Here is a 27,772-nt window from a genome sequence, read left to right as displayed (position 1 = left end):
AGATTTTCACTTTCAATTTCATGGTGTTTACTATAGAAAAACATTCATGTGTCAGTGGACCTTCGCAGTTGACCAAACTGAATTGGTCAAGAGTCAACTGTATACAGTTCACAGATTTGGAAACCAAGACTCCAAAAGGCTGAAGTACCTTACACCAGGTCACATAACTCTAAGAGGCCACTCTGAAACACAGAAAGTGTAAAAGTCATTTTACTTTAATACAAAATCATATATAGAAAGTCATATGAGCAAAATCAAATATTCACTAATATCAGTGAAGTCTTCATTGCAATGTCCATACCAGGTTTTCCTGCATCCTCTCCCCGTCCCCACTTGTGCTGGTGTATTTCGCTGCTGTGTGGCAAAGACGTGGGCCCAGGGAAGCAGAGCTGGTGTCCACATCTGCGTGCTTGGGGCCCCTGGGTGGTTGAAGTGGGGCTGTAGGTGGCCCCACTGTTTTTTTCTTCTGCTTTCTCAATTTCTTTTGCCACTTCTCCTGCCGTGGCCCAGCGTTCAGGGGTGTTCAGTTCTGCAGCTGGGGAGAAAGCTTCACCCCTTCCTCCTTGGACGGCTTTGAGGGGAAGTGAAGAAGCAAGTGCAGTGGGTACACGTGGCACTGACAGATGACTGTGGAAGTCGTCTTTGTGGGTGGTCCTCCGTGTCTGAGAACGCAGTCATGGCCTCCGGTCTAGGTCTGCTTCCCTGATCGGAAAGAGAACCTGGGTCGGGGCGGGAGACGGGAGGTCAGAGGAAACACAGCGCTGAAGCGGGGGGTGCACAACCCCCTGCAAATTCTGTAAGCAGCTCCTGCAGGCCATTCACCCAGAAGTTTATTTCTTAAGAGCTCATTATGCAACAGGCACTGTTCCAGGGCTTTCCATCTACTAGCTCATTTCACACTAATAACAGCATGAGGATGTTGAGTATAGTCAATATCCCTATTTTACAGATGAGCAAACTGAGGTTCTGGGAGGTTAAGTAACAGGCCCAAGGTCACACAATTTTGTCTTGGAACTGGGAATTGGGCCCAGAAGCCCACTTAACCACTGTGCTAGACTGACAAATGGAGTCTGGAATGTTTTTGTTTTCATTTTAAGTGGTTTTTATTGTAGAGGAAACGGTAACTTCTCGGTGTTCCCTACAATGATAAAATGAATAATGACTAATATGTAAATTCTTGGATATAACAGATAACACATATAAAGATATCCCTGAAGCATGAATGCCAAACTTTCAGTCCTCCTGACGCACTAGACACGTGGGGGTGATCACAAAGTACAGTGTCAATGCTAGCTCAGGTTGTCGGAAAGACGCAAAGATGGCTAGTGAGCTGAAAAGTCAGTGATGGGGATACAGGCTCTTGCTTCTAGTCAAAGACAAGCCCCAGTCCCAGCCCCGCTAGCAGCTCTGCCGGCAACGGCAGGGGTGAGCCCTTGACTCGTGTGGATACAGGCGATAGGGCACATCCACCCTCCCCCTGAACCTAAGTATACCATCTCCCAACCCCCACTTCCCTGCCTCAGGAAATGACATCACCCCCAACCCAGTCATTCAAGCCAGGAACTGGGAGTTGTTCTCAATTCCTCTCCTGTCATCCCATCTGTTGTATTTTAGTCACCATGCCCCAAATATGTTCCTAATCCCACCACTTATCTCTTCCACTGCCACCCCCAGGCTGAGCCACCCTGATGAGCAGCACAGCCTTCCTGTCCGCCCCCTCCCCCGCCACCCCCACAATCCACTCACACAGCAGTCAGCATGACTGCATCACTGTGCAGAGATAAGTCATTCCTCAGCTTAAACCCTTCCAGGGCTCTCCATTGTCCTCAGGACAAAGATAAAACCCTTCTTAGCGTGACCTAATTCTTCGGAAAGTCATTCATTCATTCACTCCGTAGCTTGTCTGATCACCAAGTCTCGGCCTCACTATCTTCAAACCTGTGTCTTCAGTGTTTGCTCAGTCGCTCAGTCGTGTCTGACTCTTGGCCCCGTGGACTGTAGCCTGCCAGGCTGCTGTGTCCATGGGATTCTCCAGGCCAGAATACAGGAGCAGGTTGCCATGCCCTCCTTCTGGGGATCTTCCCAGCTCAGGGATCAAACCCAAGTCTTGCAACTCCTGAATTGGCAGGGGGGATTCTTAACTACTAGTGCCACCTGGGAAGCCCATGTCCTTAGGCTGGCTTACGTACATTTCATTTTTGCCATATCAGGCTCAAACTCCAATTATGTGACCCAAAGAACTCCCCAAGAAGAGAAAGAAAGAAACCAGTAGCTTATGGGTCTGGAAGCCTTGTTTCCAGTGCAATCCTCAGCCAGTGAATATCCCACATAAACACTTTCAGATCTGATACCCTCTGTAGGGTGGAGATGCTCTCTCATACATTATCTTACCACAGGAGACCCTTTCTAGGGAGAAGAAACAATTTGACTCTGTCCTATCAACGCTTCTCCACAAAGCGGTCAGAGTAAACTTTTGTTTTTTCAAAAAGATTTTATTTTTTATTCTCGGCTCCATCGTGCGGCATGTGAGATCTTAGTTCTGGACCAGGGATTGAATCCATGCCTACTGCATTGGGAGCACGGAACTTTAACCCCTGGATCACCAGGGAGGTCCTTAAGCTTTTTATAGGTGAATACGGACATGTCACTCCCCAGCTTAAAACCTCCCAAGGTCTTTCCGAAGCACTTAGAATGAAATCCAAAGTCATCACTGGGATCCATGTGGCCCAGAAGGACCCAATCGCTCCCCACTCCAACCTCACCTCCCTTCTCTTTGCTGCTCCAGCCACTGTCATCTCTGCTGCACAAGCTGTCTCCAGCCTCTGGCCTTCATACCCGCTGTTCTTTCTGCCAGGAAGGCAGGGAAAACTCAGATCATTACAGTCTTTCAGAACTTAGCTTGAATGCTGCCTTTTCACAGGCGCCTTCCAGGACTCCCCAAATCTAAAGTAGCTCTTTATCGGGACTTCCCTGGCGGCCTAGAGTTAAGATTCAGTGCTTCCATGGCAGGGAGGATGGGTTCAATCCCTGGTCAGGGAACTAAGGTCCCCCATGCCTTGAGGTGAGGCCAAAAAAATTAAAAAGTAGCTCCCAATCAACCTCTCTCTTAGCACCCTATTTAATGGTCTTCGGTGCATATAGGGCCATCTGAAATGTCCTGACCAGTTCACTCTCTACCTCTCCCGCTAGAATGTAAGCACCATGAGGGCAGGGACTCTGGCTTGTTCACTCTACCCCAGCACCTAGAACAGTGCCTGCTGCATGGTAGACCCTCAATAAATATTTGTTGGGGGAATAAATAAATGCGGTTTCAGGTGGTCTTGTCTGACAAAGCTGTTTTCATGCAGTCATTCAAGAAAGCTTGGACTTCCCTGTGGTACAGTGGATAGGAATCTGCCTGCCAACGCAGGGAACACAGATTCGATCCCTGGTCCGGGAAGATTCCACATGCTTTCGAACAACTAAGCCCGTGTGCCACAACTACTGCGCCCACATGCTGCAACTACTGAAGCCTGTGTGCCTAGAGCCTGTGCTCCACAGCAAGAGAAGTCATCGCAATGAGAAGCCCATGCGCCACAGTGAGGGAGTAGCTGTGCCGGCCGCACCGAGAGAAAGCCCGAATGCAGCAATGAAGACCCAGTGCGAGCAAAAAATAAGGAAAGAAAAGAAAGGAGAAAAGAGAGCCTGGCAGAGACATCCTTGGTGGTCCAGTGGTTAGGACTCCACACTTCCACTGTAGGGGGCCTGGGTTTGATCCCGGGTGAGGGAACTAAGATCCCACAAGCCTGGTAATACTTAACTAAGAAGATGCATACTCTGTGGGCTATCTGCCCCCACAGAACCATGTCCTCCCTTCTCTGGCCTGTTCTCCGCTCCAGGAGGCTGACATCTCTGGATGATCTCAACAAGCTCCCTTGTCCTTTAGCTTCTGGCTGTGCTCAGCCAATGGGAAGCACCAGCAGGAGCTGGGAGGGTGGGAGGAGAGAAGTGTAGGGGTATTCACTCCCAGCTCTGTCCCTGCCGGCCTTGTCTCACTAGCCACTGTGTTTTCCTCTTCTGAAGGCCACACTTCAGTCTGACTCCCCCAGGGCCCCTCACAGCTCCCCTTCCTCGCTCCTCTGTTGCCCGCCCCAGGGTGCTTCTCCAGCCCTTATCTCTGTTCCCACATCTGTAAAATGTCCCTTCTTGAAATCTTTTCAGCCACTCCTTTTGAGTGAGGCTTGGTTTCTTGATAAACAAGAACCCGGGCTGATAGGCTCCGTGGCCTTGCAATTTTCCTCCTGGATGTCTCTCCCTGGGAAATTCACACACAAGTCCATGAGAGGACATGAATAAGCATGCAGATATTCACTGCAGCACTGTCCACACTAGGGAGAAGGCAATCTGGGATCCCATCACTGGGGTTAGAAACAAGACGTGTGTCTACACTGCTAGGTGGATAGATCTTAAAAAATGCTTAGGGACTTCCCTGGTGGTCCAGTGGCTAAGACTTTGAGCTCCCAATGCAGGGGGCCTGGTTTGATTCTCAGTCAGGGAACTAGATACCACAAGGTCACAATTAAGACCCAGTATATTCAAATAAGGCCCTCCCTTGTAGCTCAGGTGGTAAAGAATCCACCTGCAATGCAGGAGACCCTGTTTCGATCGCTGAGTCCGGAAGATCCCCTTGAGGAAGCCATGGCAAACCACTGCAGTTTCTTGCCTGGAGAATCCCAGGGACAGAGAAGCCTGGCAGGCTATAGTCCATAGTGTTGCAAAGTGTTGGACAGGGTTGAAGTGACTGAGCACGCATGCATGCATAGTCAAATAAAGAAAAAAAATTAAAACAAAACAAAAAAATTGCTTAATGTCCATCAAGAGATGAAGAGACAAATCAAAAGTGGTCTACACATACCATGGAATATCACCAGGCCTTAAAAATGAAAGAAATTCTGACACGTGGTACAACATGGATGAACCTGAGAACAATGTGCTAATCATATAAGCCTGTCACAGAAGGACAAATACTGTATGTCTCCTCTTATATGAGGTCTCCAGAGTAGTCAGATTCATAAAGACAGAGAGGGGAGTGGTGGTTGCCAGGGGCTAGGGGAGGGGAACTGAGCAGTTAGTGTTTAATGGGGACAGAGTTTCGGGATGGGATGATGAAAAAGTTCTGGAAATGGATTGTGGTGATAGCTGCATAAGATCATAAATTTCCTTTTTTCTTTTTTTGGCCACACCACACAGTATGTGGGATCTTAGTTCCCCGACCAGGGATCAAACCCACGCCTCCCGTAGTGAAAGTTCAGAGTCTTAACCACTGGACCGCCAAGGGAAGTCCCTGTAAACATATTGATATTTAATGCCCCTGAAAAATGGGGACTTCTCTGTTGGTCCAGTGGCTAGGACTCCACACTCCCAATTCAGGGGCCTGGGTTCAATGCCTGGTTGGGGAATTAGATCCCACATGCCGAAACTAGGAGTTCGAATTCTGAGACTAAAGACTCCAAGTGCTGTGGCTGGGGATCCGGAGTACCTCAACTAAGGATCCTGTGTCCCACAAGAAGACCTGGTGCAGCCAAATAAAAAAGAATTTTTAAAAAATGATTAAAATGGTCTCACAGACATAGAAAACAATCTATTATGGTTACCAAAGGGGAAGTACGGGGGACGAATAAATTAGGAGTTTAGTATTAACAGATACACACTACATATAGAATAGATAAACAACAAAGACCTACTGCACCACACATGGAGTAATATTCAGTAACGTATTATAACCTACATGAGAAAAGAATATTAAAAAGATATATATTATATATGAATAACTGAATCACTTTGCTATACACCTGAAACTAACACAGCACTGTAAATCAACTATACTTCAATTTTTAAAAAACGATTAAAATGGTAAATTTTATGTTAGGCATACCTTTTTAAAAACACTGAAGAAAAGGCTCGTTCACACTCCATTCTCAAAACCCAAAGCATTTGACCACATATTGCTTAAAGCTGTGCCGCCCAAAACAGTGGCCACTACGAGTCTTAATTGAAATATGCTGTCAGTGTGAAATATACATAAGATTTCAAGGGCTTATTATTTTTAAAAAAAGACTGTAAAATATGTCATTAATAATATTTTATAGTGATTACACGTTGAAAATGACAGTATTTTGGAAGCATTGGATTAGTAAAACATATTACTAAAGTTTTTGTAAAAAAGTGCCTGAAGAATTATTCCCTGGTGGTCCAGAGCTTAGGACTCTGAGTTTCCACTGCAGGGGGCAGGGGTTCGATCCCTAGTTGGGAACTAAGATCCCGCAGCCATGGCGCAGCAAAAAAAAAAAAAGCCTAAAAAAGAAGAGTGCCTGGTAAAAAAGAAAACAGTGACAGTGCTTAGTGAAGGGGGGAAAAAGCACTAGGAAACAGAATGAAGATGACGTGTGAAACAAAATACCAGTTACCACTGAAAACACATCCACATAAGGCAATATATACTTTTTAGAACACATTAAATACATATGAGATGGGCTGACGGGGAGGGGAGCCGGGAAGCAGATTGCAAATGGGCGATGGAGATAAAGAGGGAATAAATAAAAGCAAGAAAAAAGAAAGCTTGTGCTGACAGCGAAGCTCATCGTGCCATGAGCTGAGAATCACTAATGGAACACTCTGTTCCTGAGGATCCAGACAAAGAAAAAATCTCTCTTCTCTCTTGAAACAAAGGCATCTTAATTAAATCTGCCCTGGGAGGTAACCCAGAATCTCTGACCCCTCAAAATTACTTCCCTGTAAAACCAGAGTCAACAGAGTCCTTACAGAATCCCTCATGGCAGTGCCCCCAGGGTGAACATCCCGCCTGGCGCACAACATAGACTCAGTGAGGGTCTGCTGACTAACTAACGACCAAATAATGTGAATGGAAGTTGAGGCCCCCTCAGCCCTCCCTGGGAGGCAAGACTAATGAAGCAAGAGCTGGATGGAGGCTGAGGACCTGATGCAACCCACAGTGATGGTTCATTCGGATCACACGATTTTTATTTTTAAGCTTAAATGATTTGCCAGCATTTGGAAAACAGATTCCATGAACAAATCCGACGTCTTGGCATTGCTCAAGAATCAGAAGGTCTGTTAACAAGTTGTTCACTGGCCAGACAGAACTGAAAGGCAAATGTCCCCACCCCACCCTACACCCCCCTCACACATCCACATGAAGTGCTTGGCCCCCGCAGGCTTTCGAGTTTGACATCCTTGACCAAAGCTGTTTCTCACTTTCGATCCAAAAGTCCAGGAGCTGGTAAACTGTCACCAGGTCATTTTCAAAGCAACCAAGACCAACAGGCTGCTTGCTTCAGCCTGGAGTTGAGGAAAGGTGTGCCTCAGTTCAGCTCAGTTCAGTCGCTCAGTCACGTCCAGCTCTTTGCGACCCCATGGACTGAAGCACGCAAGGCTTCCCTGTCCATCACCAACTCCAAGAGCCTGCTCAAACTCATGTCCATCTAGTCGGTAATGCCATCCCACCATCTCATCCTCTGTCATCCCCTTCTCCTCTTATCTTCCATCTTTCCCCGAATCAGGGTCTTTTCCAATGAGTCAGTTCTTCACATCACATGGCCAAAGTAGTGGAGTTTCAGCTTCAGTACTAGTCCTTCCAATGAATATTCAGGACTGATTTCCTTTAGGATGGACTGGTTGGATCTCCTTGCGGTTCAAGGGACTCTCAAGAGTCTTCTCCAACACCACAATTCAAAAGCATCAATTCTTTGGTGCTCAGCCTTCTTTATGGTCCAGCTCTCACATCCATACATGACTACTGGAAAAACCATAGCTTTGACTAGATGGACCTTTGTCAGCAAAGTAATGTCTCTGCTTTTTAATATGCTGTCTAGGTTGGTCATAGTTTTTCTTCCAAGGAGCAAGCGTCTTTTAATTTCATGGCAGCAGTCACCATCTGCAGTGATTTTGGAGCCTAAGAAAATAAAGTCTGTCACTGTTTCCATTGTTTCCCCGTCTATTTGCCATGAAGTGATGGGACCAGATGCCATGATCTTAGTCTTTTGAATGTTGAGTTTTAAGCCAGCTTTTTACTCTCCTCTTTCACTTTCATCAAGAGGCTTTTTAGTTCCTCTTTGCTTTCCATGTTGTCACCCTGCTTATCTGAGGTTATTGATATTTCTTCTGGCAATCTTGATTCCAGCTTGTGCTTCATCCAGTCTGGCATTCTGCATGATGTACACTGCATATAAGTTAAATAAGCAGGGTGACAACATACAGCCTTGATGTACTACTTTCCAAATTTGGAACCAGTCTGTTGTTCCATGTCCAGTTCTAACTGATGCTTCTTGACCTGCATACAGGTTTCTTAGGAGGTAGGTAAGGTAGGTATTCCCATCTCTTAAAGAGTTTTCAACATTTTGTTGTGATCCACACAGTCAAAGGCTTTAGCATAGTCAATAAAGCAGAAGTAGATATTTTTCTGGAATTGTCTTGCTTTTTCTATGATCCAACAGATGTAGGCAATTTGATCTTTGGTTCCTCTGTCTTTTCTAAATCCAGCTTGAACATCTGGAAGTTCTCGGTTCAAGTTCTCTGTTGAAGCCTAGCTTGGAGAATTTTGAGTATTACTTTGCTAGCATGTGAGATGAGTACAATTGTGCAGTAATTTAAACATTTTTTGGCATTGCCTTTCTTTGGAATTGGAATGAAAACTGACCTTTTCCAGTCCTGTGGCCACTGCTGAGTTTTCCAAATTTGCTGGCATATTGAGTGCAGCACTTTCACAGCATCATCTTTTAGGATTTTAAATAGCTCAGCTGGAATTCTATCACCTCCACTGGCTTTGTTCATAGTGATGCTTCCTAAGGCCCACTTGACTGCACTTCACACAGGATGTCTGGCTCTAGGTGAGTGATCTCATCATCATGGTTATCTGGGTCATGAAGATCTTTTTTGATAGTTCTTCTGTGTATTCTTACCACCTCTTCTTAATATCTTCTGTTTCTGTTAGGTCCATACCATTTCTGTCCTTTATTGTGTCCATCTTTACAAGAAATGCTCCCTTGGTATCTCTAATTTTCTTGAAAAGATCTCTACTCTTTCCAATTCTGTTGTCTTCCTTTGTTTAAGAAATGGAAGAAACTAAGGTGTGCCTAGTTGTATTCATACCTGGAGTCAGAAAAGGCACATCTGGGGACTTCCCTGGTGGTTCAGTGGCTAAGACTCTGTGCTCCCAATGCCAGGGGTCTGGGTTCAATCCCTGGTTGGGGAACTAGATCCCACTTGCCACAAGTAAGAGTTCGCATGACATAACTAAGGGATCCCACATGTCATATCGAAGATTGAGGATCCTATGTGCTGCAACTGAGACCCGGCACGGCCAAATAAATAAATAAATACTTTTTTAAAAAAGAAGAAAAGGCATATCTCAGGTTGTTGTCCAAAGGTTCCCCACATTCAATTGTCTGGGCATTCATTAAAAATCCAGATTTCTGGGCCTCCTCCTAGAACCAGCGATTTGATTTCTGAGAATCTGAACTTTAACTATCATCTCACAGTCTATGGTTTGAGGTGCTGCAACCAAAGAAACCAGGAATGAACAAAGGGGCATGAAAACAAGGGGAGTGTTCGAAGGAAACTGTCTTATGTGTCCTAATGTTGGGAGACAGGGGGCCCTCCAGAGTTGGAAGTAGAAGAGGTGATGATTTAGCCCCCGTAACCTCCAATAATTATTGCTATTGTTTTTCTTGTTTAATATTATTAGTATTATTATCTGGTTATTGTTTTTATATCACAGGGAGGCAGTAGAGTGTCGAACCTGGACTTCCCTGGGTTCCTGACTTCACCACTTACAATGTGTGTGACCTTGGGTACAGAACTTTACCCCCTGGAATTTATTTCCCCATCTGGGAGTCAAGGATAACAACAGTGTCTACCTCATAGGGTCACTGTGATGAGCCCATGAATTAATAATGTCAGGTGCTTACGCTCCTGCCTAGAAGATAGCATAACACACCAGCATAGCGTTTGCATATCAGCTGCAGGACCACCAGCAGAAGAACAGGGCCTCCCCTCTCACCCCCACTCCTTCCTTTAGCGACTATTTAGTGGCAACGTGGGGCAGCAAGTCAACTTACAGTTTCCTTATGATTGTCTTCTCCTCCTTGTTGCTGTTGGCATTGCTGCCCCTGGGAAAAAGAGCCTCTTTCTCTCTTCTTCCTCCTGGGCCTTCTCTTGGTGGAATCAGACCACTGGGAAAAATGAGATAAATAAGTGGGTTGTTTTATTGCAGATCTCTTATCTGTGCATCTTTGAAAGTGAAGGTTCTTTTTTTTTTTTTTTTACAGTTTATTTACATATTCATTATTATTATTATTAAAACATATGGAATGCTTTATGAAATTGCATGTCATCCTTATGCAGGATGACATCTTGCATAATCTTCTCTGTTTTGTTCCAATTGCAGTAAATGTGCTGCTGAAGCGGGCACTGAAAGTGAAGTTTCTTCGTAATTATTATTATATTAATAATGCTATCATTGAAAGCTCTAGAGTTAGATATCCTGACCCAGATCTCTGGAATCTTCCTTCCTCTTTTCCAGTGTTGATACCTCTTCTTTCCTTCTCTTATCTAATTACCATGGCTGGTACTTCAAGCTTCTCTAATTTCTAGAAATATGATCATGTATAAATTGTCTAACTCAGGGCTCCCCAACCTTCAGGCTACCGACTGGTACCTCCTGTCAGATCAGCGGTGGAATTAGATTAGAAACAAAGTGGACAAAAGTGTAAAGCTCTTGAATCATACTGAAACCATGCCCCACTCCACCCTGGTCTGTGGAAAAACTGTCTTCCATGAAACTGGTCCCTGATGCCAAAACGGTTGGGGACAGCTGCTTTAACTTAAGCCTTGATTTCCTAATTGGAAATAAAAGGATCATAAAAGTACCTGCCTTCTAGGATTGATGGATTAAGTGAGCTAATACATGGAATTCATTCATTTAACAAATATTACTAAGCTACATAGTCTACCAAGGTATATAGACATAGCAATGAACAAAACAGATGAAATATCTTCTCTCATGTAATTTATATTTCATTGAGAAGAAAACAGTCAACGAACAAATAAGTAGAAATGTAAAAATATACACTAAGTCAGGTGGTGCTAAGAGCTAGATTGATATTAATCAATAAGATACTGAGGTCAGGTGACCCAAAGAGATCCAGAGTATTTCCCTGGACTTGATGTACAGAACTTGGAAGAAGGTTGTTCTCTCTCACTTGCTCAACTGGGACTGCCAGCAGTCATGCTCCCTAAGATTCAGAAAAGGATTGTCTTTAATACAAGATAAGGAGGCCAACAAAGAAACAGAATCAAAGAAAGAATCATGACTGGGGTCTCTGATTCCAACCCTGAGGTCTTAGATGCAGTCTTTTTCTTTATTTCTGAGAGCAATTCTAGGATCCTTCCCAGCTATGTGAACCAACAAAATCTCCTTTTGTACTTTAGCTGATTTGAAATAAGATCTCTGTCACTTGCAACCAAAAGAAGCCTGACTGTGATGAAACATTTCAATATCTGACCCAGTAAGCTCATTAGATCCACTTAGGTATTTTGTTGTGTGTACCAACTGGTAAATTTATGCCTATGCTACAGGCATAAATTTCCCCTTTACCACAGACTGAATTATGTTCTTCCAGAATTCACATGTTGGGACTTCCCTGGTAGTCCAGTAGCTAAGACTCTGAGCTCCTAGTACAGGGGGCCTGGGTTCAATTCCTGGTCAGGGAACTAGATCTCACATGCTGCAACTGAGAGCTTGCATGCCACAACTAAAGGAATCCACATGCTGAAACTAAGACCCAACACAGTCAAATAAAAACAATCAAAAATTTAAAAAAAAGTTTTTAAATAATTTGTATGTTGAAGCCCTAACCTCCGGTATTACAGTATTTGGAGATAGGGCCTTTGGAAGACAATTAGGTTTACATGAGGTTATGAGGGTGGGCCCTCATGATGGATTGCTGCTTCTGATGCTGAGTCGATTCAGTCATATCTGACTCTGTGCGACCCCATAGACGGCAGCCCACCAGGCTCCCCCGTCCCTGGGATTCTCCAGGCAAGAACACTGGAGTGGGTTGCCATTTCCTTCTCCAGTGCATGAAAGTGAAAGTGAAGTCACTCAGTCATGTCCTACTCTTCGCATGGACTGCAACCAACCAGGCTCTCTGTCCATGGGATTTTCCAGGCAAGAATTAGTGCCCCTTTAAAAGGAGATACAGCTTTCTCTCTTTCTCATTCTCCCCACCAGCTGAGGACACAGCAATATGGCAGCTGTCTACAAGCCAGAAAGAGCCAAAACCAACCATACTGGCAGCTTGATCTAAAAATTACCTTTCCCCACTACCTACAGCTATCAGTTCAGTTCAGTCGCTCAGTCGTGTCCAACTCTTTGCGACCCCATGAATCGCAGCACGCCAGGCCTCCCTGTCCAACACCAACTCCCTACAGCTATAAAACACCCTAAAACTTATTGATTTACAATAATGATGGGGGACTGCCTTGGCAGTCCAGTGGTTAAGATTCTGCCTTCCCATGCAGGAGGTGTGGGTTCAATCCCTGACTGGGGAACTAGGATCCCACACATGGCACAGGGTGTAGCCAGAAGTTAAAAAAAAAAAAAAGTGAAAACAAACAAATATAAAACAATGATTTATGACTTCTCATGATGGCTCTATTTTTTTTTTTTTCTGGCTGCTCTGCACAGCTTGTAGGATATCAGTTCCCTAACCAGGGATTAAATCCAGGCCTTTGGCAGTGAGATTGTGAAATTCAAACCACTGAAACCGCCAAGGAATTCCCAGATGGCTCTATCTCTTATGGTTGATTTGGTGGTTCTCCTAATGGTCCACTTTGGGGTTCTCAAGTGGCTGTGTTCAGTTGGTGGATCAGCTGGGGCTGTCATATGGGACCCCTCGATTCTTCTTCATGTGACCTCTCCACGTGACTGCCTTGAGCTTCCTCATAGCATGGCAGTCTCAAGGCAGCAGTCTGAGAGCACAAACATGGAAGCTGTTAGGCCTTCGAGAATCTTAACCTTGGAAGCCAAACAGCATCACTTCCACCACATTCAACTGGTCCAAGAAAGTTATAGGGCCATCTAGATTCAAGAAAAGGGAAAATAGACTCTACTTGTACTCTGATGAGAGGAGTGGCAAAGTCTCACTGCAAAAAGAGTGCAGGATGGGAAAAACTGTTGCATCCATCTTTGGATACAGCCTACCATAGCTGCCCTCAGTTAAAAACTATCCTTTGTATGAGCCTGGGCTTCCAAATTGATGCAGTTGCTAAGAGAACACCTCAGTTGACATGCTAGTTTCTCCAGAATATATAACACTAGAGACTAAACAGAATCCTGCTATCTGTCTGTCAGCCTGCACCAGATGGGAAGTGCCCATCTGTCGTTCTCTGGGAATTCAAAACTGGAACCAACATGTGTTGCTTTATTCACTTGCAAGCTGCTTAAGGCATTGGCAGTCTAGCAGTTCCTCTTTTTAATTAACTGTGTCTGAAGCACTTATTAAATGAGATGAAGGCAGGTCTTTCCATTAACGTAGTTCCAACCTCAGCGGAAGGAAGACAATTAAATTCCTGTTGGCAGAATTCAGTCCTTTCAGATAGGACTTTCTAAGGACATTTTTACTTTGCTGCTCTCTTAATGATATCACATTGAATGAATTTAATGAATAATATCATTGGGGGACTTCCCTGGTAGTCCATTAGCTAAGACTCTGTGTTCCCAATGCAAGGGGCCTGGGATGGATCCCTGGTCAGGGAATTAGATCCCACAAACTGCAATTAAGAGTTTTCATGTTTCAATTAAAGATCCCTCATGCTGCAAACTCAGCACAGTCAAATTAAAAAAACAAATTTTGTTTGGTTTTGTTTCAGAGTACATCCCATATTTCCAAACTTTCCAAGTTTCAATGTGGTGTGATAATTAAAAGCTCAGGCTCCGATGTCAGTCTGTCTGATATCACATCTCAAGGTTGCCACCACCAACCAGCCCAGGGACTTTGAGCAGCTACTTGACCTCTCTGACCCTTAGATCATCTTGGGGATAATATTACCCTAACTCACAGGCTTGCTGTGAACACTAATTGAAATTATGCTTGGGATACACTAAGCAGAGTTCCTGGTAAATCTGTACACAGGTCAAGAAGCCACAGTTAGAATTGGACATGGAACAACAGACTGGTTCCAAATTGGGAGAGGAGTACATTAAGGCTGTATATTGTCATCCTGCTTTTTTAACTTATATGCAGAGTACATCATATGAAATGCCAGGCTGGATGAAGCACAAGCTGAAATAAAGATTGCCAGGAGGAATATCAATAACCTCAGATATGCAGATGACACCACCCTTATAGCAGAAAGTGAAGAGGAACTAAAAAGCCTGTTGATGAAAGGGAAAGAGTAGAATAAAAAGCTGGCTTAAAATTCAACATTCAAAAAACTAAGATCATGGCATCCGGTCCCATCACTTCATGGCAAACAGATGGTGAAACAACGGAAACTTTATTTTATTTTCTTGGGCTCCAAAATCACTGCAGATGGTGACTTCAGCCATGAAATTAAAAGATGCTTGCTCCTTGGAAGAAAAGCTATAACCAACCTAGACAGTATATTAAAAAGCAGAGACATTACTTTGCCGACAAAGGTCTGTATAGTCAAAGCTATGGTTTTTCCAGTAGTCATATATGGATGTGAGAATTGGACTATAAAGAAAGCTTAGCACCACAGAACTGATGCTTTTAAACTGTGGTGTTAGAGAAGACTCTTCAAAGTCCCTTGGACTGTAAGGAGATCAAACCAGTCAATCCTAAAGGAAATCAGTCCTGAATATCCATTGGAAGGACTAGTGCTAAGCTGAAAACTCCAGTACTTTGGCCACCTGATGCAAAGAACTGACTCATTGGAAAAGAGCCTGATGCTGGGAAAGATGGAAGGTAGGAGGAGAAGGGGACGACAGAGGTAGTTCGATGGCACCACTGACTTGATGGACATTGAGTATGAGCAAGCTCCAGGAATTGGTGATGGACAGGGAAGTCTGGAGTGCTGCAGTCCATGGGGTCGCAAAGGGCCAGACACGACTGAGCGACTGAACTGAACTGAACTGATAAATATTAGTTGGCACGGGACCTCCCTGTGGTCCAGCAGTTAACACTCCACGCTTCCAATGCAGGGGATATGGGTTTGACCCTGTGGAACTAAGATCCCATGTGCTCTGCAGCACCACCAATACACCAAAACGAAACAAATACTAGTTGACTGAGCCTGTGCTCTAGAGCCCTCGAGCTACAACTGCCAAGTCTGTGTGCTGCAATTACTGAGGCCTGTGCACCCAGAACCTGTGCTCTGCGACAAGAGAAGCCACCACCAGGAGAAGCCCTCACGCTGAAACAGAGTAGCCCCAACTCGTCGCAACTGAAGAAAGCCTGGGAAAAGCAATGAAGACTCAGCACTGCCAAAAGTAAATACATAAATAAATAAAAGAAAAACAAATATTAGTAGGCAATACGTTTTCATTCTTTTGGTCTTTCCTTTGCCTGCCTCTAATGAAACTTGCTTTGCTTAACTGCAGGCTTCTCAAAATGATTCAACCACAGAGCTCCTTTATGCCGTGCCATGTGGCTTGTGGGATCTCAGTTCCCCAACCACAGACTGAACCTGGGCCATGGCAGTAAGGGCACCGAATCCTGACCACAGGACCACCAGGGGACTTCCTAGAGCTTCCTTTTCAAGAAATACCTATGTAAACTACAACATTTTGGGAAACTTGGTAGAGAGGGATACAACAAAGGTCAAACCTGCTATATCAACAACTTCCTTATTTCCTGCCTTGCTTATCCTACAATTCCTCCTGTATGCAATATTTATTATGATTTTTTTTAACTTGTAATTTTTATACAATTTCAAATTTAGAGAAAAGGTATAATATTAGTGCAAAAACTTTCCATATACTTTTAACCCCGATCCTTCAAATGCTTATCCATGTATCTATCTACCTACCTAGCCGTGCATCCATCTTTCCATCCACTGACCCATCCACCCCTGCAACTATCTACCTTCTCTCTGAACTCTCTGGAGAGTGAACTGGAGAAATCTTACCCCCTTACTCCTAAATACTTATGTGGCTTTCCAAAGAACAAGGACTTTCTCTTACATAACCAAGTTGTTCAGTTATCAGAATCACCACATTGATCTTTTCAAATAGTGAATCAGATCTGGTCATTCCCTTGATTAAGGCATCCCAGAGTCTTCTTATTACATTTGCTATAAAACTAGAGCTCCTTGATGGCGGTAGGATGAATTGGGAGATTGGGATTGACACATATACATTATTGATACTATGTATACAATAGATAAGTAATGAGAACCTACTGTGCAGCTCTGGGAACTCTACTCAATGCTCTGTGGTGACCTAGATGGGAAGGAAATCCAAAAAAGAGGGGATATATGTATACAAATAGCTGATTCACCTTGCTGCACAGCAGAAATTGATGACACTGTAAAGCAGCTATGTGTGCCAGTCGCTCAGTTGTGTCTGACTCTGCAGTTTCGTGGACTGTAGCCCTCTAGGCTCCTCTGTTCATGGAATTCTCTAGGCAAGAATACTGGAGTGGATTGCCATTACAACTATACGCCAGTAAAACAACAACAAAATAAAAAACCTAAAGCTCCTTTCTGTGGCCAACACGACCAGCTCCTGGTCTCTTCTGAACCACTGTATACCTCACAATCCAAGTTCCACCATGGTGGGTCCCCTAAATTGGCCAAATGGTTCCCACCCCAGGACCTCTGCACTTCCTGTTCTACTTTCGCCCAACCAAACTGTTACTTGGTTGGCTGCTTCTTGTCATTCACCTCAGAGGGGTCTTCCCTGTCACCGAATCTGACACAGGCCCCTCCCAGCACTCCAGTCTCCGTCAAGCCACTTTTCTACATTCTCTCCAGCATCCACCGTGCTCATCCTGCGGGCTCACTGTAGGCTTCCTGGCTGAGTGCCTATCTTCCTGCTAGCCTAGCACGGACTTCCTGTTTTATTTCCCGCTCTACCCTCAGTGCCGAGAATAGATTCCAGCATAGAGTGGGTCTCCAGTAAGTTGACTGGATGAACATCAGAACAGATAGGTAACATATCAAGGAGCTCCAGACAGGATCTGGGTCTGCAGCGTAGGCGCCCCAGGGCAGCAGGGCCCACCTCTTATAGCACTGCAGCTCTTCCTGCACCACCAGCAGCTGTGACTTGAGCTTGTTGCGCTCCTGAAGCACGTCCCTCAGCTCCTGCAGAGTAAAGCGTGGTCGGTTGGGATCTGTCAGGTCAACCACCATTTTGTCTGGTCCCAGGTTCACCTGTAAGAAAAGACGTCACTTGTACATTTTACCCCACGAGGCTGGACTTTCCATCCCAGAAAGGAGAGTCCTCTTGTTCTGTTTCTCCCAGGGACCTGATGAGGTGAGGCACCACCTGCTGCAAGTGTTTGGTTGCTGGTAAAGAGTCTGGGAATTCCCTGGCAGTCTGGTGGATAGGCCTCTGTGCTTTCGTTAGGACTCTGGGCCCTGGGGTGATCCCTGGTTGGGGAACTAAGATCCTCTTTTAAAAATTTTTAAAGAAGAAGAAGAAGCAAGAGTTCTAAGTACTATTCTCCAAGAAAGGAGCCAGGGCTCCTTGGAGAGAGGCTGAGTCTAGGGCTGGAGCAGGGCAAGTCCAAGTTTAGTCTGGAATATTCCATTGTGTAAGGGATGGAGACAGAGCAAAAGGACATAATTCGAAGGCGCTCCTACTGGCCAAACTGAACAATCTGAGTAACAACATTAATAACAAGAATGGATAATAAGCCATCAAATAATAAGAGGAGGACTCAGGAATCTATACTTTTTTAATTTAATTAACTAATTAATGGGGATCTAATAGCTAACTTTATATGTCACCCTACTGGGCTAAGGAATACCCAGATACTTGGTTAGCCCATTATTTTGAGGTGTGTGTGAAGGTGTGTTTTGGAAGAGACCAGCATTTGATTTGGTGATCTAAGTACAGCGGAGGGATCCCCCCAGTGTGGGTGGACATCATTAAGGGCCCAAATAGAACAAAAAGGTGGAGAGAGGGTGAATTCACTCCCTGCTTGAGCTGGAACATCCTTCTTCTCCTGCGCTTTAGCACTGCACATCAGTGCTCCTGGTTCTTGGGATTTCGAACTGTCCCAAACCAGGACTTTTACCATCAGCCCCTGAGACAAGCCTTCCAACTTGGACTGAATCACAACACCAGCTTTTTTGGTTCTATAGCTTGCAGACATCAGATTGTGGAACTTCTCAGCCTCCATAACCCCCTGAGCTGATTCCTATAATGAATATTCTCATCTATATCTATAGCTACATCTGTATCTCCTATTGTTCTATTTCTCTGACTAATACACTGGGAAGGAAGGGAATCTGTACTTTACAGCAGAATGCCAATTAATGTTTATTTATTTATTTGACTGCACCAGATCTTAGGTGAGGCACAGGGGATCTTTGATCTCTCCTGTATCATGCAGGATCTTATAATTGTGGCATGTGAACTCTCAGTTGCAGCAAGTGAACTAAGAGTTGCAGCATGCGGAATCAGCATGGGGGATCTACTTCCCTGGCCAGGGATCAAAGCCCAGACACCTGCACTGGGAGCAGAGTCAACCACTGGACCACCAAGGAGATCTCTGGAATGCCAATTAATGTGTAGAAGATGATAAGAGTTAGAAAATCCTTTTGCAACCAATTTAGTAATAATTGATTCAGGCAAGACTAATGAATGGATCTAAAACCACTGGGTGAAAATTTGTCGGAGAACAGGATATTTTACACAGTTTCAAAGTATTTTCCCATAGGCTACTTGCGCATTACAAAGGGCATAAAAGCACCCTTCTGGTGCAGAAATTTTGTAGACAACACCTTAACCAAGGGCTAGAAGTTACCATCACCAAACATCACCAATGACGACAAACTGAATCAGGCACCTTCTAATCCAAGACACTGAGAAGGATATAGCATCAATTGAGTGATAACCCTGCTAAACATGTGTTACTTGTTTAAACATGAATCTAACTGTGAGGAGACACCAGAACAAGCTCAAGTTGAAGAACATTCTACAGACACTGATACATAACATATTCAAAAATGTCAATGTCACGAAAGAGAAGGAAAAGCTGAGGAACTGCTCCAGACTAAAGGTGACTAAAGAGAGGTGTCGTACTTCCCTGGTGGGTCCAGTGGTTAAGACTCCGAGCTCCCACTACAGGGGGCAAGGGTTCGATCCCTGGTTGGGGAATTTAAGATTCTGCATGCTTAGAGGTGCAGCCAAAAAAAAAAAAAAAAAATGAGAGAGAGGTATTTCCTAAAGATACTGTACAACTCTATACTAGATTCTGTATCAGAAAAAAAAAATGCTAAAAGGTCATTATTATGAATTTTGAATAGGGATGGCATTTAGATCTTAGTATTCTACCGACTTTTCCCCCTGAATTTGATCATTTATTGTGGTTATCTAACAGTATGTCTAGGAGATACACACGAAAGTATTTAGTATTTAGGGTGAAAGATCCTAATCTTTTACTAACTCTGCAGCTAATATAATGTCTGCTCAAATAGCTGGGCAGACTTTGAATGAGTAAATAATGTGTATATACATATGTGTATATTGACATTGACATTGACGTCGCTCAGTCATGTCCGACTCTTTGCGACCCCACGGACTATTCCTCCGTCCATGCAATTTTCCAGGCAAGAGTACTGAAGTGGGTTGCCATTTCCTTCTCCAGGAGATCTTCCCGACCCAGGGATTGAACCCGGGTCTCCCACATTGTAGGCAGACGCTTTACCGTCTGAGCCACCAGGGAAGTCTCGTGTGTATATGGGTGTCTATACTTCAGTCTGTATATCTTTTTTTTTTTTATTGGACTATGCGGCATGCAGGATCTTAGTTTCCCTACCAGGGACTGAACCCACACCCCAGGCAGTGGAAGCAAGGAAGTTTCAGTGTCTATTCCTGTTCTCTTAAAAATAATTTTATTTATTTTTGGCTGTGCTTGTCTTTGTTGCTCTGCATGGGCCTTCTCTAGTTTTGGCAAGTGGGAGCTACTCCCTAGCTGCAGTGCTCCAGCTTCTCATTGCGGTGGCTTTTCTTGTTGCAGAGCACGGGTTCTAGGCTTCAGTAGTTGTGGTGCATGGGCTTAGCTGCCTCGCAGCATGTCGAATCTTCCCAGACCAGGGATCAAACCCACATCCCCTGCATTACCAGGCAGACTCTTAACCACTGAACCACCAGGGAAGTCCCCAGTGTGTGTTTCTTAAGACATATTATACACACACACAAACACACATATACACACACCTGAATACAACAACTGAATCAGGGTGAAAGGTATACAAGTGTGCATTGCACTTGTCTTGCAACACTTCCATAGGTTTGACATTGTTTCAAACTGAAGTTAAAATGAAGCAAATATTTGAAGACAACCTAAATGTCCACTAGCAGAAGTCTAGTTAAATAAATGGAGGCACAACCACACTCAGAATATTCTACAGGCGACAAAGAGAACAAGGTACACAACAAAAGAAAGGCAGTAGTGCCTGCAGTCCTCCTCCTGGACTGACAAATATCAGTGGTGCGTGAGGAAACACTGTCGTAAAAGCTGTGGGGAAACTGGCTCCTTCACTGACCGCAAAGGGAGCCAATCACTTTATCCCCTTTAGAGTGCAATTTGGCAATAGTTCCTGGTGGCACCAGGCTTCTCTGGTGGCTCAGATGGTGAAGAATCCACCTGCAATGCAGGAGACCCAGGTTCGATCTCTGGGTCGGGAAGATCCCCTGGAGAAGGGAATGGCAACCCACTCCAATATTCTCTTCTGGAGAATCCCATGGACAGAGGAGCCTGGTGGGCCAGAGTCCATGGGGTTGCAAACAGTCAGATACAACTGAAGTGACTTAGCACGAATACACATTAAAATGTCAATGCCTTTCCTTTGACCCAGTGAGTGCACTTCCTCTACATATTCAAGGGCCAACTGGTACAGATCAGACTAACCCACTGAGGCTCGGGCTCAGAGCAAACGAGTGGAAAACAAAGGGGTCTTTTAATAGGAAACTGGTTTAAGGAGAGACTCTTAACATTTTTGTGTTCTACAAACCTTTTTTGGCAGTCTGGTAAAGCTCATGTGGATTCCACCTCAGAATAATGATCTCAAATGTATAAAACAAAAGGCATAGGATTACAAGGAAACCAACTAAGATAACATACACTCATCAAAATCTAAAAATAAATATATGATCCCAAGACCTGCTCCTTCATTAAACACAACGTAGCTACAGGTCCAATAAGATACAGAAGAAAAACAAAGTTTTGAGATATGTACTACATTGTAATGGGACATGAAAACACCTGTGATTTCCATTGATGATTGTCACAGGTACTACTCATAATATTACTGTGGTTTGTTTTTTACATTCATGATTTTTTTAAATTTATTTATTTTTAATCAAAGGCTAATTGCTTTACAGTATTGTGTTGATTTCTACCAAACATCAACATGGATGCATTCATGATTGAATAAAGTGGTACTACATTTCATCTGGAGGCTGGTGAAAATAAAAATATAATTTCTTCCCATGCAAGTTCATGGATCTCATGGATTAGACTCATAATCTTGAGGAACAGCGGGGAGCAGGGTTCCAAAAACTCCAAGCTGAGAACCCTCAGGTTGAACAATTGATATTACTGTACAATGGAAGTTTCCAAAAGCCATTAAAAGATGAGGAAGTAGAGATTTTGCTGGAGATCCAGTGGCTAAGACTGAGCTCCCAATGCAGGGGACCCAGGTTTGATCTCTAGTCAGGGAACTAGACCCCACAGGCCACAACTAAAAATCCTGCATTGTAACTAAGACCTGGTACAGCCAATAAATAAATAAATACACTAAAAAAAAAAAAGATGAGGATGCTCTTTATATTCTGATTTAGTACCACTTTCATGCCATATTAAGTGAAAATAAGCAAGGGGCAGAACAAGGCATATATTATCATACTATCTGTGTGAGTAACAGAAAACTATATTCATATCTGCTTGTGTTTGCATGAAGTATCTCTGGATACTTTAAGAAACTGATTGCTTAAATTTTTTCCGAGGGGATATGAGAGCTTTTCCAAGGCAAATACTTTTGTAACTTTTGAATTTTGAACTTAAATTTTAAAAAAAACAAAGGGAAAAAAAATCTCACACCTATTGGGATGGCTACTGTAATCAAACAAACAAAATATAAAATAACCAGTGTTGGCAGGACTTCCCTGATGGTCCAGTGGTTAAGACTCTGTGCTTTCACTGCAGGGGACATGGGCTGATCCCCTTGTGGCTCAGATGATAAAGAATCCACCTGCAATGCTGGAGACCTGGGTTCGATATCTGGGTTGGGAAGATCCCCTGGAGAAGGGAAAGGCTACCCACTCCAGTATTCTGGCCTAGAGAATCCCATGGACTATATAGTCCATGGGGTCACAAAGAGTTGTACACAACTCAGTGACTTCCACTTCACTTGACTTCACAAGGAATATCCCACATGACATATGGTGTGGCCAGAAAAAAAAAAAAAAGACAAACAAGCTTTGGTAAGGATGTGGGAAAACTGAAATTCTTGGGCACAGTTGATAGAATGTAAAATGGTGAAGTCACTATGAAAAACTGAATGGCTGATCCTTTAGAAATTAACAACAGAATTATCACATGATACAGCAATTCCACTTTTGGGTATATACCCAAAAGTCTTGAAAGCAGGTGCTTGAAGATTGATTTATAGATCCATGTTCAAAGAAACAATATTTATACAGATCACGAGGTGGAAGCAGCCCACGTGTCCATTGACAGATGGATAGACAAACTGGTGAATCCCTACAATGGAATATTATACAGCCTTAAAAAGGAAGGAGATTCTGACACATGCCACAACATGGAGGAACCTTGGGACATGAAGTGAAATAATAAGTCAGTGGCAAAAGAACAAAAATCATCTGATTCTACTTATATGAAGTACCTAGAATAGGTAAATTCACATAGACAGAAAGGAGAACAGAATTACCAGAGGCGCGGGGGAGAAGGGAAATTTGGAGTTAGTGGTTAGTGGGCACCGAATTTCAGTTTCGCAAGATGGGCATTTTGGAGGACGGTGGTGATGTTGCATAATAATGTAAATTGACTTAATGCCACTGAACTCTGTTCTGAAAAATGATTAAGATGGTAAATTTCACCTCTACTTTACCACAGCTAAAAATAGTAATTAAAAAAACAAGAAAAAAAAAAAGACAAGGGCATATTTTTATAAACTGTCTAGCGGTATTAAATATTCATTCTCTCTGCCTTTTCCCCCACGCTTGTTCTCAAGACTATGGTTTGGGAGGAAAATGTGCTAGCTCATCTGGGGCTAATGAAGCTTGTCTGCTATGCCCCAGGCAGAAAATGGCCCGGGCCCTGTTCAAACCACGCTGTTTACGATCCATCATGGGTCTATCTTTGTGTCTGGAGTTGGAGATGACAGGAAACAAGCGCAAAATGTGAGCTGAGGGATCCTGGGCAAGTCATTTAACTGTTCTTGAATCTCAAAAGTCAGGCTTCTAATGATATTCAACCATCTCATATGACAGATCCTAAAGAAGAACCTTCTCTTCAAATAGCATTGTCACCGTGACTAATGAGTAGGTGAAGTAAAAGTGTACCAACAAAGCTACCAGAAATCTTCACTCTTCCCTGTGAATTTCAGCCACCCTGTTCCTGTTGTCTTTTCATGGCGCACTTCTCGGTCTGTAATCCTGTAGGCTGGTTTTGAAGGTCTGTGTGTCTCGCTTCTCCCACTAGTTGTGAGGCTCCATGAAGGCAGGGACCTTGTCTAATTTAGCTCCATAGATCCAGGGCCCTCACAGTGTAGTCACTCACCAATGTCACCACAAGCAAAGTTACAGGTCTGTACTTCAGCACTGTGTGGTTAAGACTAGCATCTCTGAGGACTTCCCTGATGGCTCAGTAGACAAGAATCTGCCTGCCAATGCAGGAGACATGAGTTTGATCGATCCCTGGTCTGGGAAGATTCCAGATGCCCTGGGGCAACTAAGCCTGTGCTCCACAATGGGAGAAGCCGCCTCAAGGAGAAACCTGTGCACCGCAACTAGAGTAGTCCCTGCTCGCTGCAAATAGAGAAAGCCCTCAAAAGCAATGAGGACCCAGCACAGCCAAAAAAAAAAACCAGACTAGCATCTTTGAACTAAAATCCTGCCTCCACCTCTTACTTGCTCCAAGTCCTTGGCAGATTACTTAATCGTTCTATGTCTCCGTTTCTATAAAACGGGAATAATAATAGTATGAGGATCAAATGAAATAATTCACTTGAGGAAGGTTTTTTTTCAAACTAACTGGAGACCTACTAGAGAGTTGTGATATTAATTTAGTGAGTTACAAAATAATTTAAAAATTCATAAAAATAGAATAGGAAAGTATGACTATATATCATGTTTAGTAAGGGTGAGTTAGGATAAATTGTTTCTTGAAACTTTTTGTTTCATCAGTTCTGAATATTGATGCAAAATGTAATTTTGTAAAATGGGGGTATAACATATATACAGAAATATGCACTAATCTTGAATTTATAGCTTGATGATTTTTACCATACGTGTATACCCAAGTAACCACACCCAGATTAGTTCCCTATATATTTCCTTCCTGTTCTCTCCCACTCTCCCATCCTGGGATTACCATCAACCTGTCTTCTATAAGTAAAGATGGGACTTCCCTGGTGGTCCAGTGGTTAAGACTCCACACTGCTAATATAGGGAGCTTGGGTTTGATCCCTGATTGGTGAACTAAGAATCCACATGCCACCTGGTGCAGTCAAAAAATTTATATAAAGATTACTTTGCCTATTCTTGAATTCTATGTACAGGAGGCTCTCTTTTGTACCTGGCTTCTACCTCTCAGTGCAATATCTGTGAGATTCATCCATATAGTTGAGTGTTTCGGTACCTTCTCATTGTCGTGTAGTATTCCATACCACAAGTTAAAAAATCCATTCCTCTGTTCCATCTGGATTCCCAATTTGACACAATTATGAATAAAACTGCCCTGGATATTCTTGTACATATTTTTCTGTGGTCATAAGCAGTAATTTCTCTATAGTTAAAATGTATGTCTTACTCCAGGTCAAAGATTCTCAAATCATGAAACCTGGACCAAGAGCACCTGTATCATCTTGGAACCTGTGAAAAGTTGTAGATTCTAGGTCCCACTGCAGACCTACTGAGTTGGAAACTCTGGGACTGGGGCCAGCCAATCTGTGTTTTAATCACTCAAGGTGATTTTGATGCCTGATAAAAGCATGAAATACCTGCTTCCCTGGTGGCTCAGATGGCACTGAATCTGCCTGCAATGCAGGAGGCCCGGGTTCTATCCCTGGGTGGGGAAAATCCCCTGGAGAAGGAACTGGCAACCCACTCTAGTATTCTTGCCTGGAGAATCCCATGGACAGAGAAGCCTGGCCGGCTACAGTCCATGGGGTCGCAAAGAGTTGGTCATGACTGAGCGAGTAACACAGTAAAGCTTGAGAACCACTGCTCAAGGTCCCCATCAACCTGTCTTCTGCAAGTAAAGATGGACTTCCTCGGTGGTCCAGTGGTTAAGACTCTGCCCTTCCCTCTTCCGCAGGAAGCCTCTGCTTTAGAACATACTCAGTGCATACCCCAGCACCTAGTAAGTGCTCAGTTAATGTTACCTATCATAAAGCTTCTGGGCTTCCCAGGTGGAGCAGTCGTAAAGAATCCACCTGCCAATGCAGGAGACATAAGAGATTCAGGTTCGATCCCTGGATTCCTTGGAGGAGGGCATGGCAACCCACTCCAGGATTCTTGCCTGGAAAATCCCATGGACAGAGGAGCCTGGTGGGCTACAGTCCATGGGGTCGAAAAGAGTCAGACAAGACTGAGCAACTGAGCAGACACAACACTTCTAAACTGAGGACTGGATACTCGTGGGGAGTTGTTTTGAGGGGTTTGGATGTTCAAGAGAGGTGAGCGGCCCCCCTCCCACTGGGAGCTCCCTGCACCCCGCCCCCGGGGCGAGTCCCCGCTCTCCCGCACTCACCTCTGGGCCGGCGGCCGAGCCTTCTCTCCGCAGCCCCTCCACCTCCTTCCTGAGGTTGTCCCGCTCCATTCTTAGCTCCTCCACCGTCAGGTTCCCTTCATTCACCAGCGTCTCCAGCATCTCCAGGACGCGGACAATCTTGAACTGCAGTTGTGTCACCCGGGGGTCACTGCCCAGGGCCATCAGCTCACGGCCCATCACGTAGGAGATGTCATATACGTCCTCAGCGGTCAGCTGCAAGGGGCTCTTGCCCAGAGCCCCCTCGGGTCCCGCCTCGTCCTCCTCCTCTTCCTCTTCTTCCTCTCTCAAAGGGGGCTCCTCCATGGCGGCCCAGACCCCTACAGCCTCCGGAGTTGCTTTCTCGGAGTCTGCGAACGTTCAACTTCCTCCCGGCACAGAAAACTTTCCGCTCGCTGGGCCGAGGACCCTGCCGGGCCCGGGGGCGGGGGAAAGTGGCCCAGAAGCGGCCAATCAGCGCCGCCGAGGGGTGGGCCCGGGAGGTGGGGGCGTCTGTGGAGGCCACGCAGGGCGGCTCGCAGGCCCGCGGTCCGGTGCACCGTCCACCCCGAAGTCCGTACAGGAGTGCGGGCTCCAGGATACGGTTCTGAGCACGAAAGGACAAGAGGAAGGGAGGGCAGGGGAGAAGAGGAACAGAAAGGTTAAAGGGGTGCCTGTGGTCGCTCCCAGCCAGGGAGCAGCTGCAGACCGGGGGAAGGGCAGCGCCCCCCAGCTCCGCCCCTTGGTAACGGCGACCGCGGAAGCCGGGTTTCCACGGAGACGGGGGCGGGGTTTTCACCGCAGCCTGGGAAAGAGGCTAAAAAAGCACACAGCTTTTCCCTTGCTGCACTCGGGCCTTCCAGCCATAGAATTTGCATGGTATGTGGAGGCAGATCCGGTCTCTGAGAGTATTTTCTGCGGCAAAGCGGGAAAACAGCAGTAGGTGGCAGCTCCAGGAAGTCCGGAGATCTGGACTGCGTAGAGCTTTCAGGCCCATTGTCACCTGGACCTGCAGCATCTGACCCTCAGTAAACTGGAGATTTCTCTGCTCTGTGCACCTGGCCCTCTCCTGGGATCCACCACTTGTCCAGCGTGCGGCCTTGGAGAGTTACTTCACTCCTCCGAACCTCACTTTGCTGCTGCTAAGTTGATTCAGTTGTGTCCAACTCTGTGCGACCCCATAGATGGCAGCCCACCAGGCTCCCCCGTCCCTGGGATTCTCCAGGCAAGAATACTGGAGTGGGTTGAACCTCACTTTACTACTGTGTAAAAAACGGTACCAACGGAGTAGGGTTTCTGTGAGGAATATACGAAATCTTGAGATAAAGTATGTGACAAATGTTATTGGGTATCCTGCATTCTTTTCTCCAACAAACGCTAAGCTTGTGGTCAAGAAAACAAACAAAATACATACTATTTTCAGATGGTACAATAGTCTAATTGTAATAGTAATTGTAATAGTCTAAAGCAAGCCCTTGGGCAAGAAAGAAAGGGAAGTCGGTCAGTCATGTCCGACTTTGCGACCCCATGGGCTGTAGCTTATCAGGCTCCACTGTCCATGGAATTTTCCAGGCCAGAGTACTGGA

At 44.7% G+C, this 27,772-nt stretch overlaps 1 protein-coding gene and 1 non-coding gene across 5 annotated transcripts; both read right to left on the bottom strand.

Moving 5' to 3' along the window:
- Positions 1–194: 194 nt before the first annotated feature.
- RILPL2 (Rab interacting lysosomal protein like 2) lies at positions 195–26,881 on the bottom strand. Of its 4 annotated transcripts, none has more exons than XM_019977978.2 (5): positions 26,190–26,879; positions 17,243–17,394; positions 10,116–10,229; positions 2,763–2,847; positions 195–719 (listed from the first exon to the last, which is right to left on the bottom strand). In XM_019977978.2, exons 1-5 carry the CDS (start codon positions 26,511–26,513, stop codon positions 675–677), a joined length of 720 nt encoding a protein of 239 aa, XP_019833537.1. In that variant the 5' UTR covers positions 26,514–26,879; the 3' UTR covers positions 195–674. The 4 variants fall into 4 exon arrangements, with proteins under 4 accessions (XP_019833537.1, XP_019833539.1, XP_070625524.1 ...); XM_070769423.1 differs by lacking the exon at positions 195–719 and adding an exon at positions 734–1,138 and having other exon boundaries at positions 26,190–26,881; XM_019977980.2 differs by lacking the exon at positions 2,763–2,847 and having other exon boundaries at positions 26,190–26,862.
- On the bottom strand, positions 10,357–10,468 carry LOC139176903 (U6 spliceosomal RNA). Its single transcript, XR_011561372.1, has one exon. It is a non-coding gene; the product is annotated as a U6 spliceosomal RNA (small nuclear RNA).
- Positions 26,882–27,772: the final 891 nt, after the last annotated feature.

The sequence above is a fragment of the Bos indicus genome, chromosome 17 (assembly GCF_029378745.1).
Source record: "Bos indicus isolate NIAB-ARS_2022 breed Sahiwal x Tharparkar chromosome 17, NIAB-ARS_B.indTharparkar_mat_pri_1.0, whole genome shotgun sequence".
In the NCBI taxonomy this organism is placed as follows: domain Eukaryota; kingdom Metazoa; phylum Chordata; class Mammalia; order Artiodactyla; family Bovidae; genus Bos; species Bos indicus.
Note: the sequence above shows the minus strand (reverse complement) of the source record. Positions and strands in the feature narration are given on the sequence as shown.

What these genes read in the sequence shown, in the direction of transcription:
- RILPL2 (XM_070769423.1), bottom strand. Translation starts at nt 26,513, where the DNA reads ATGGAGGAGCCCCCTTTGAGAGAGGAAGAAGAGGAAGAGGAGGAGGAC. An exon ending in GAGCTGCAGTGCTATAAGAG is followed by an intron (nt 10,230 to 17,242) that starts GTGGGCCCTGCT and finishes CATTTTTCCCAG; the next exon opens with TGGTCTGATTCCACCAAGAG. An exon ending in GAGCAGCAAAGAGAAGGGAG is followed by an intron (nt 1,139 to 2,762) that starts GTGAGGTTGGAG and finishes TTATCATTGTAG; the next exon opens with GGAACACCGAGAAGTTACCG.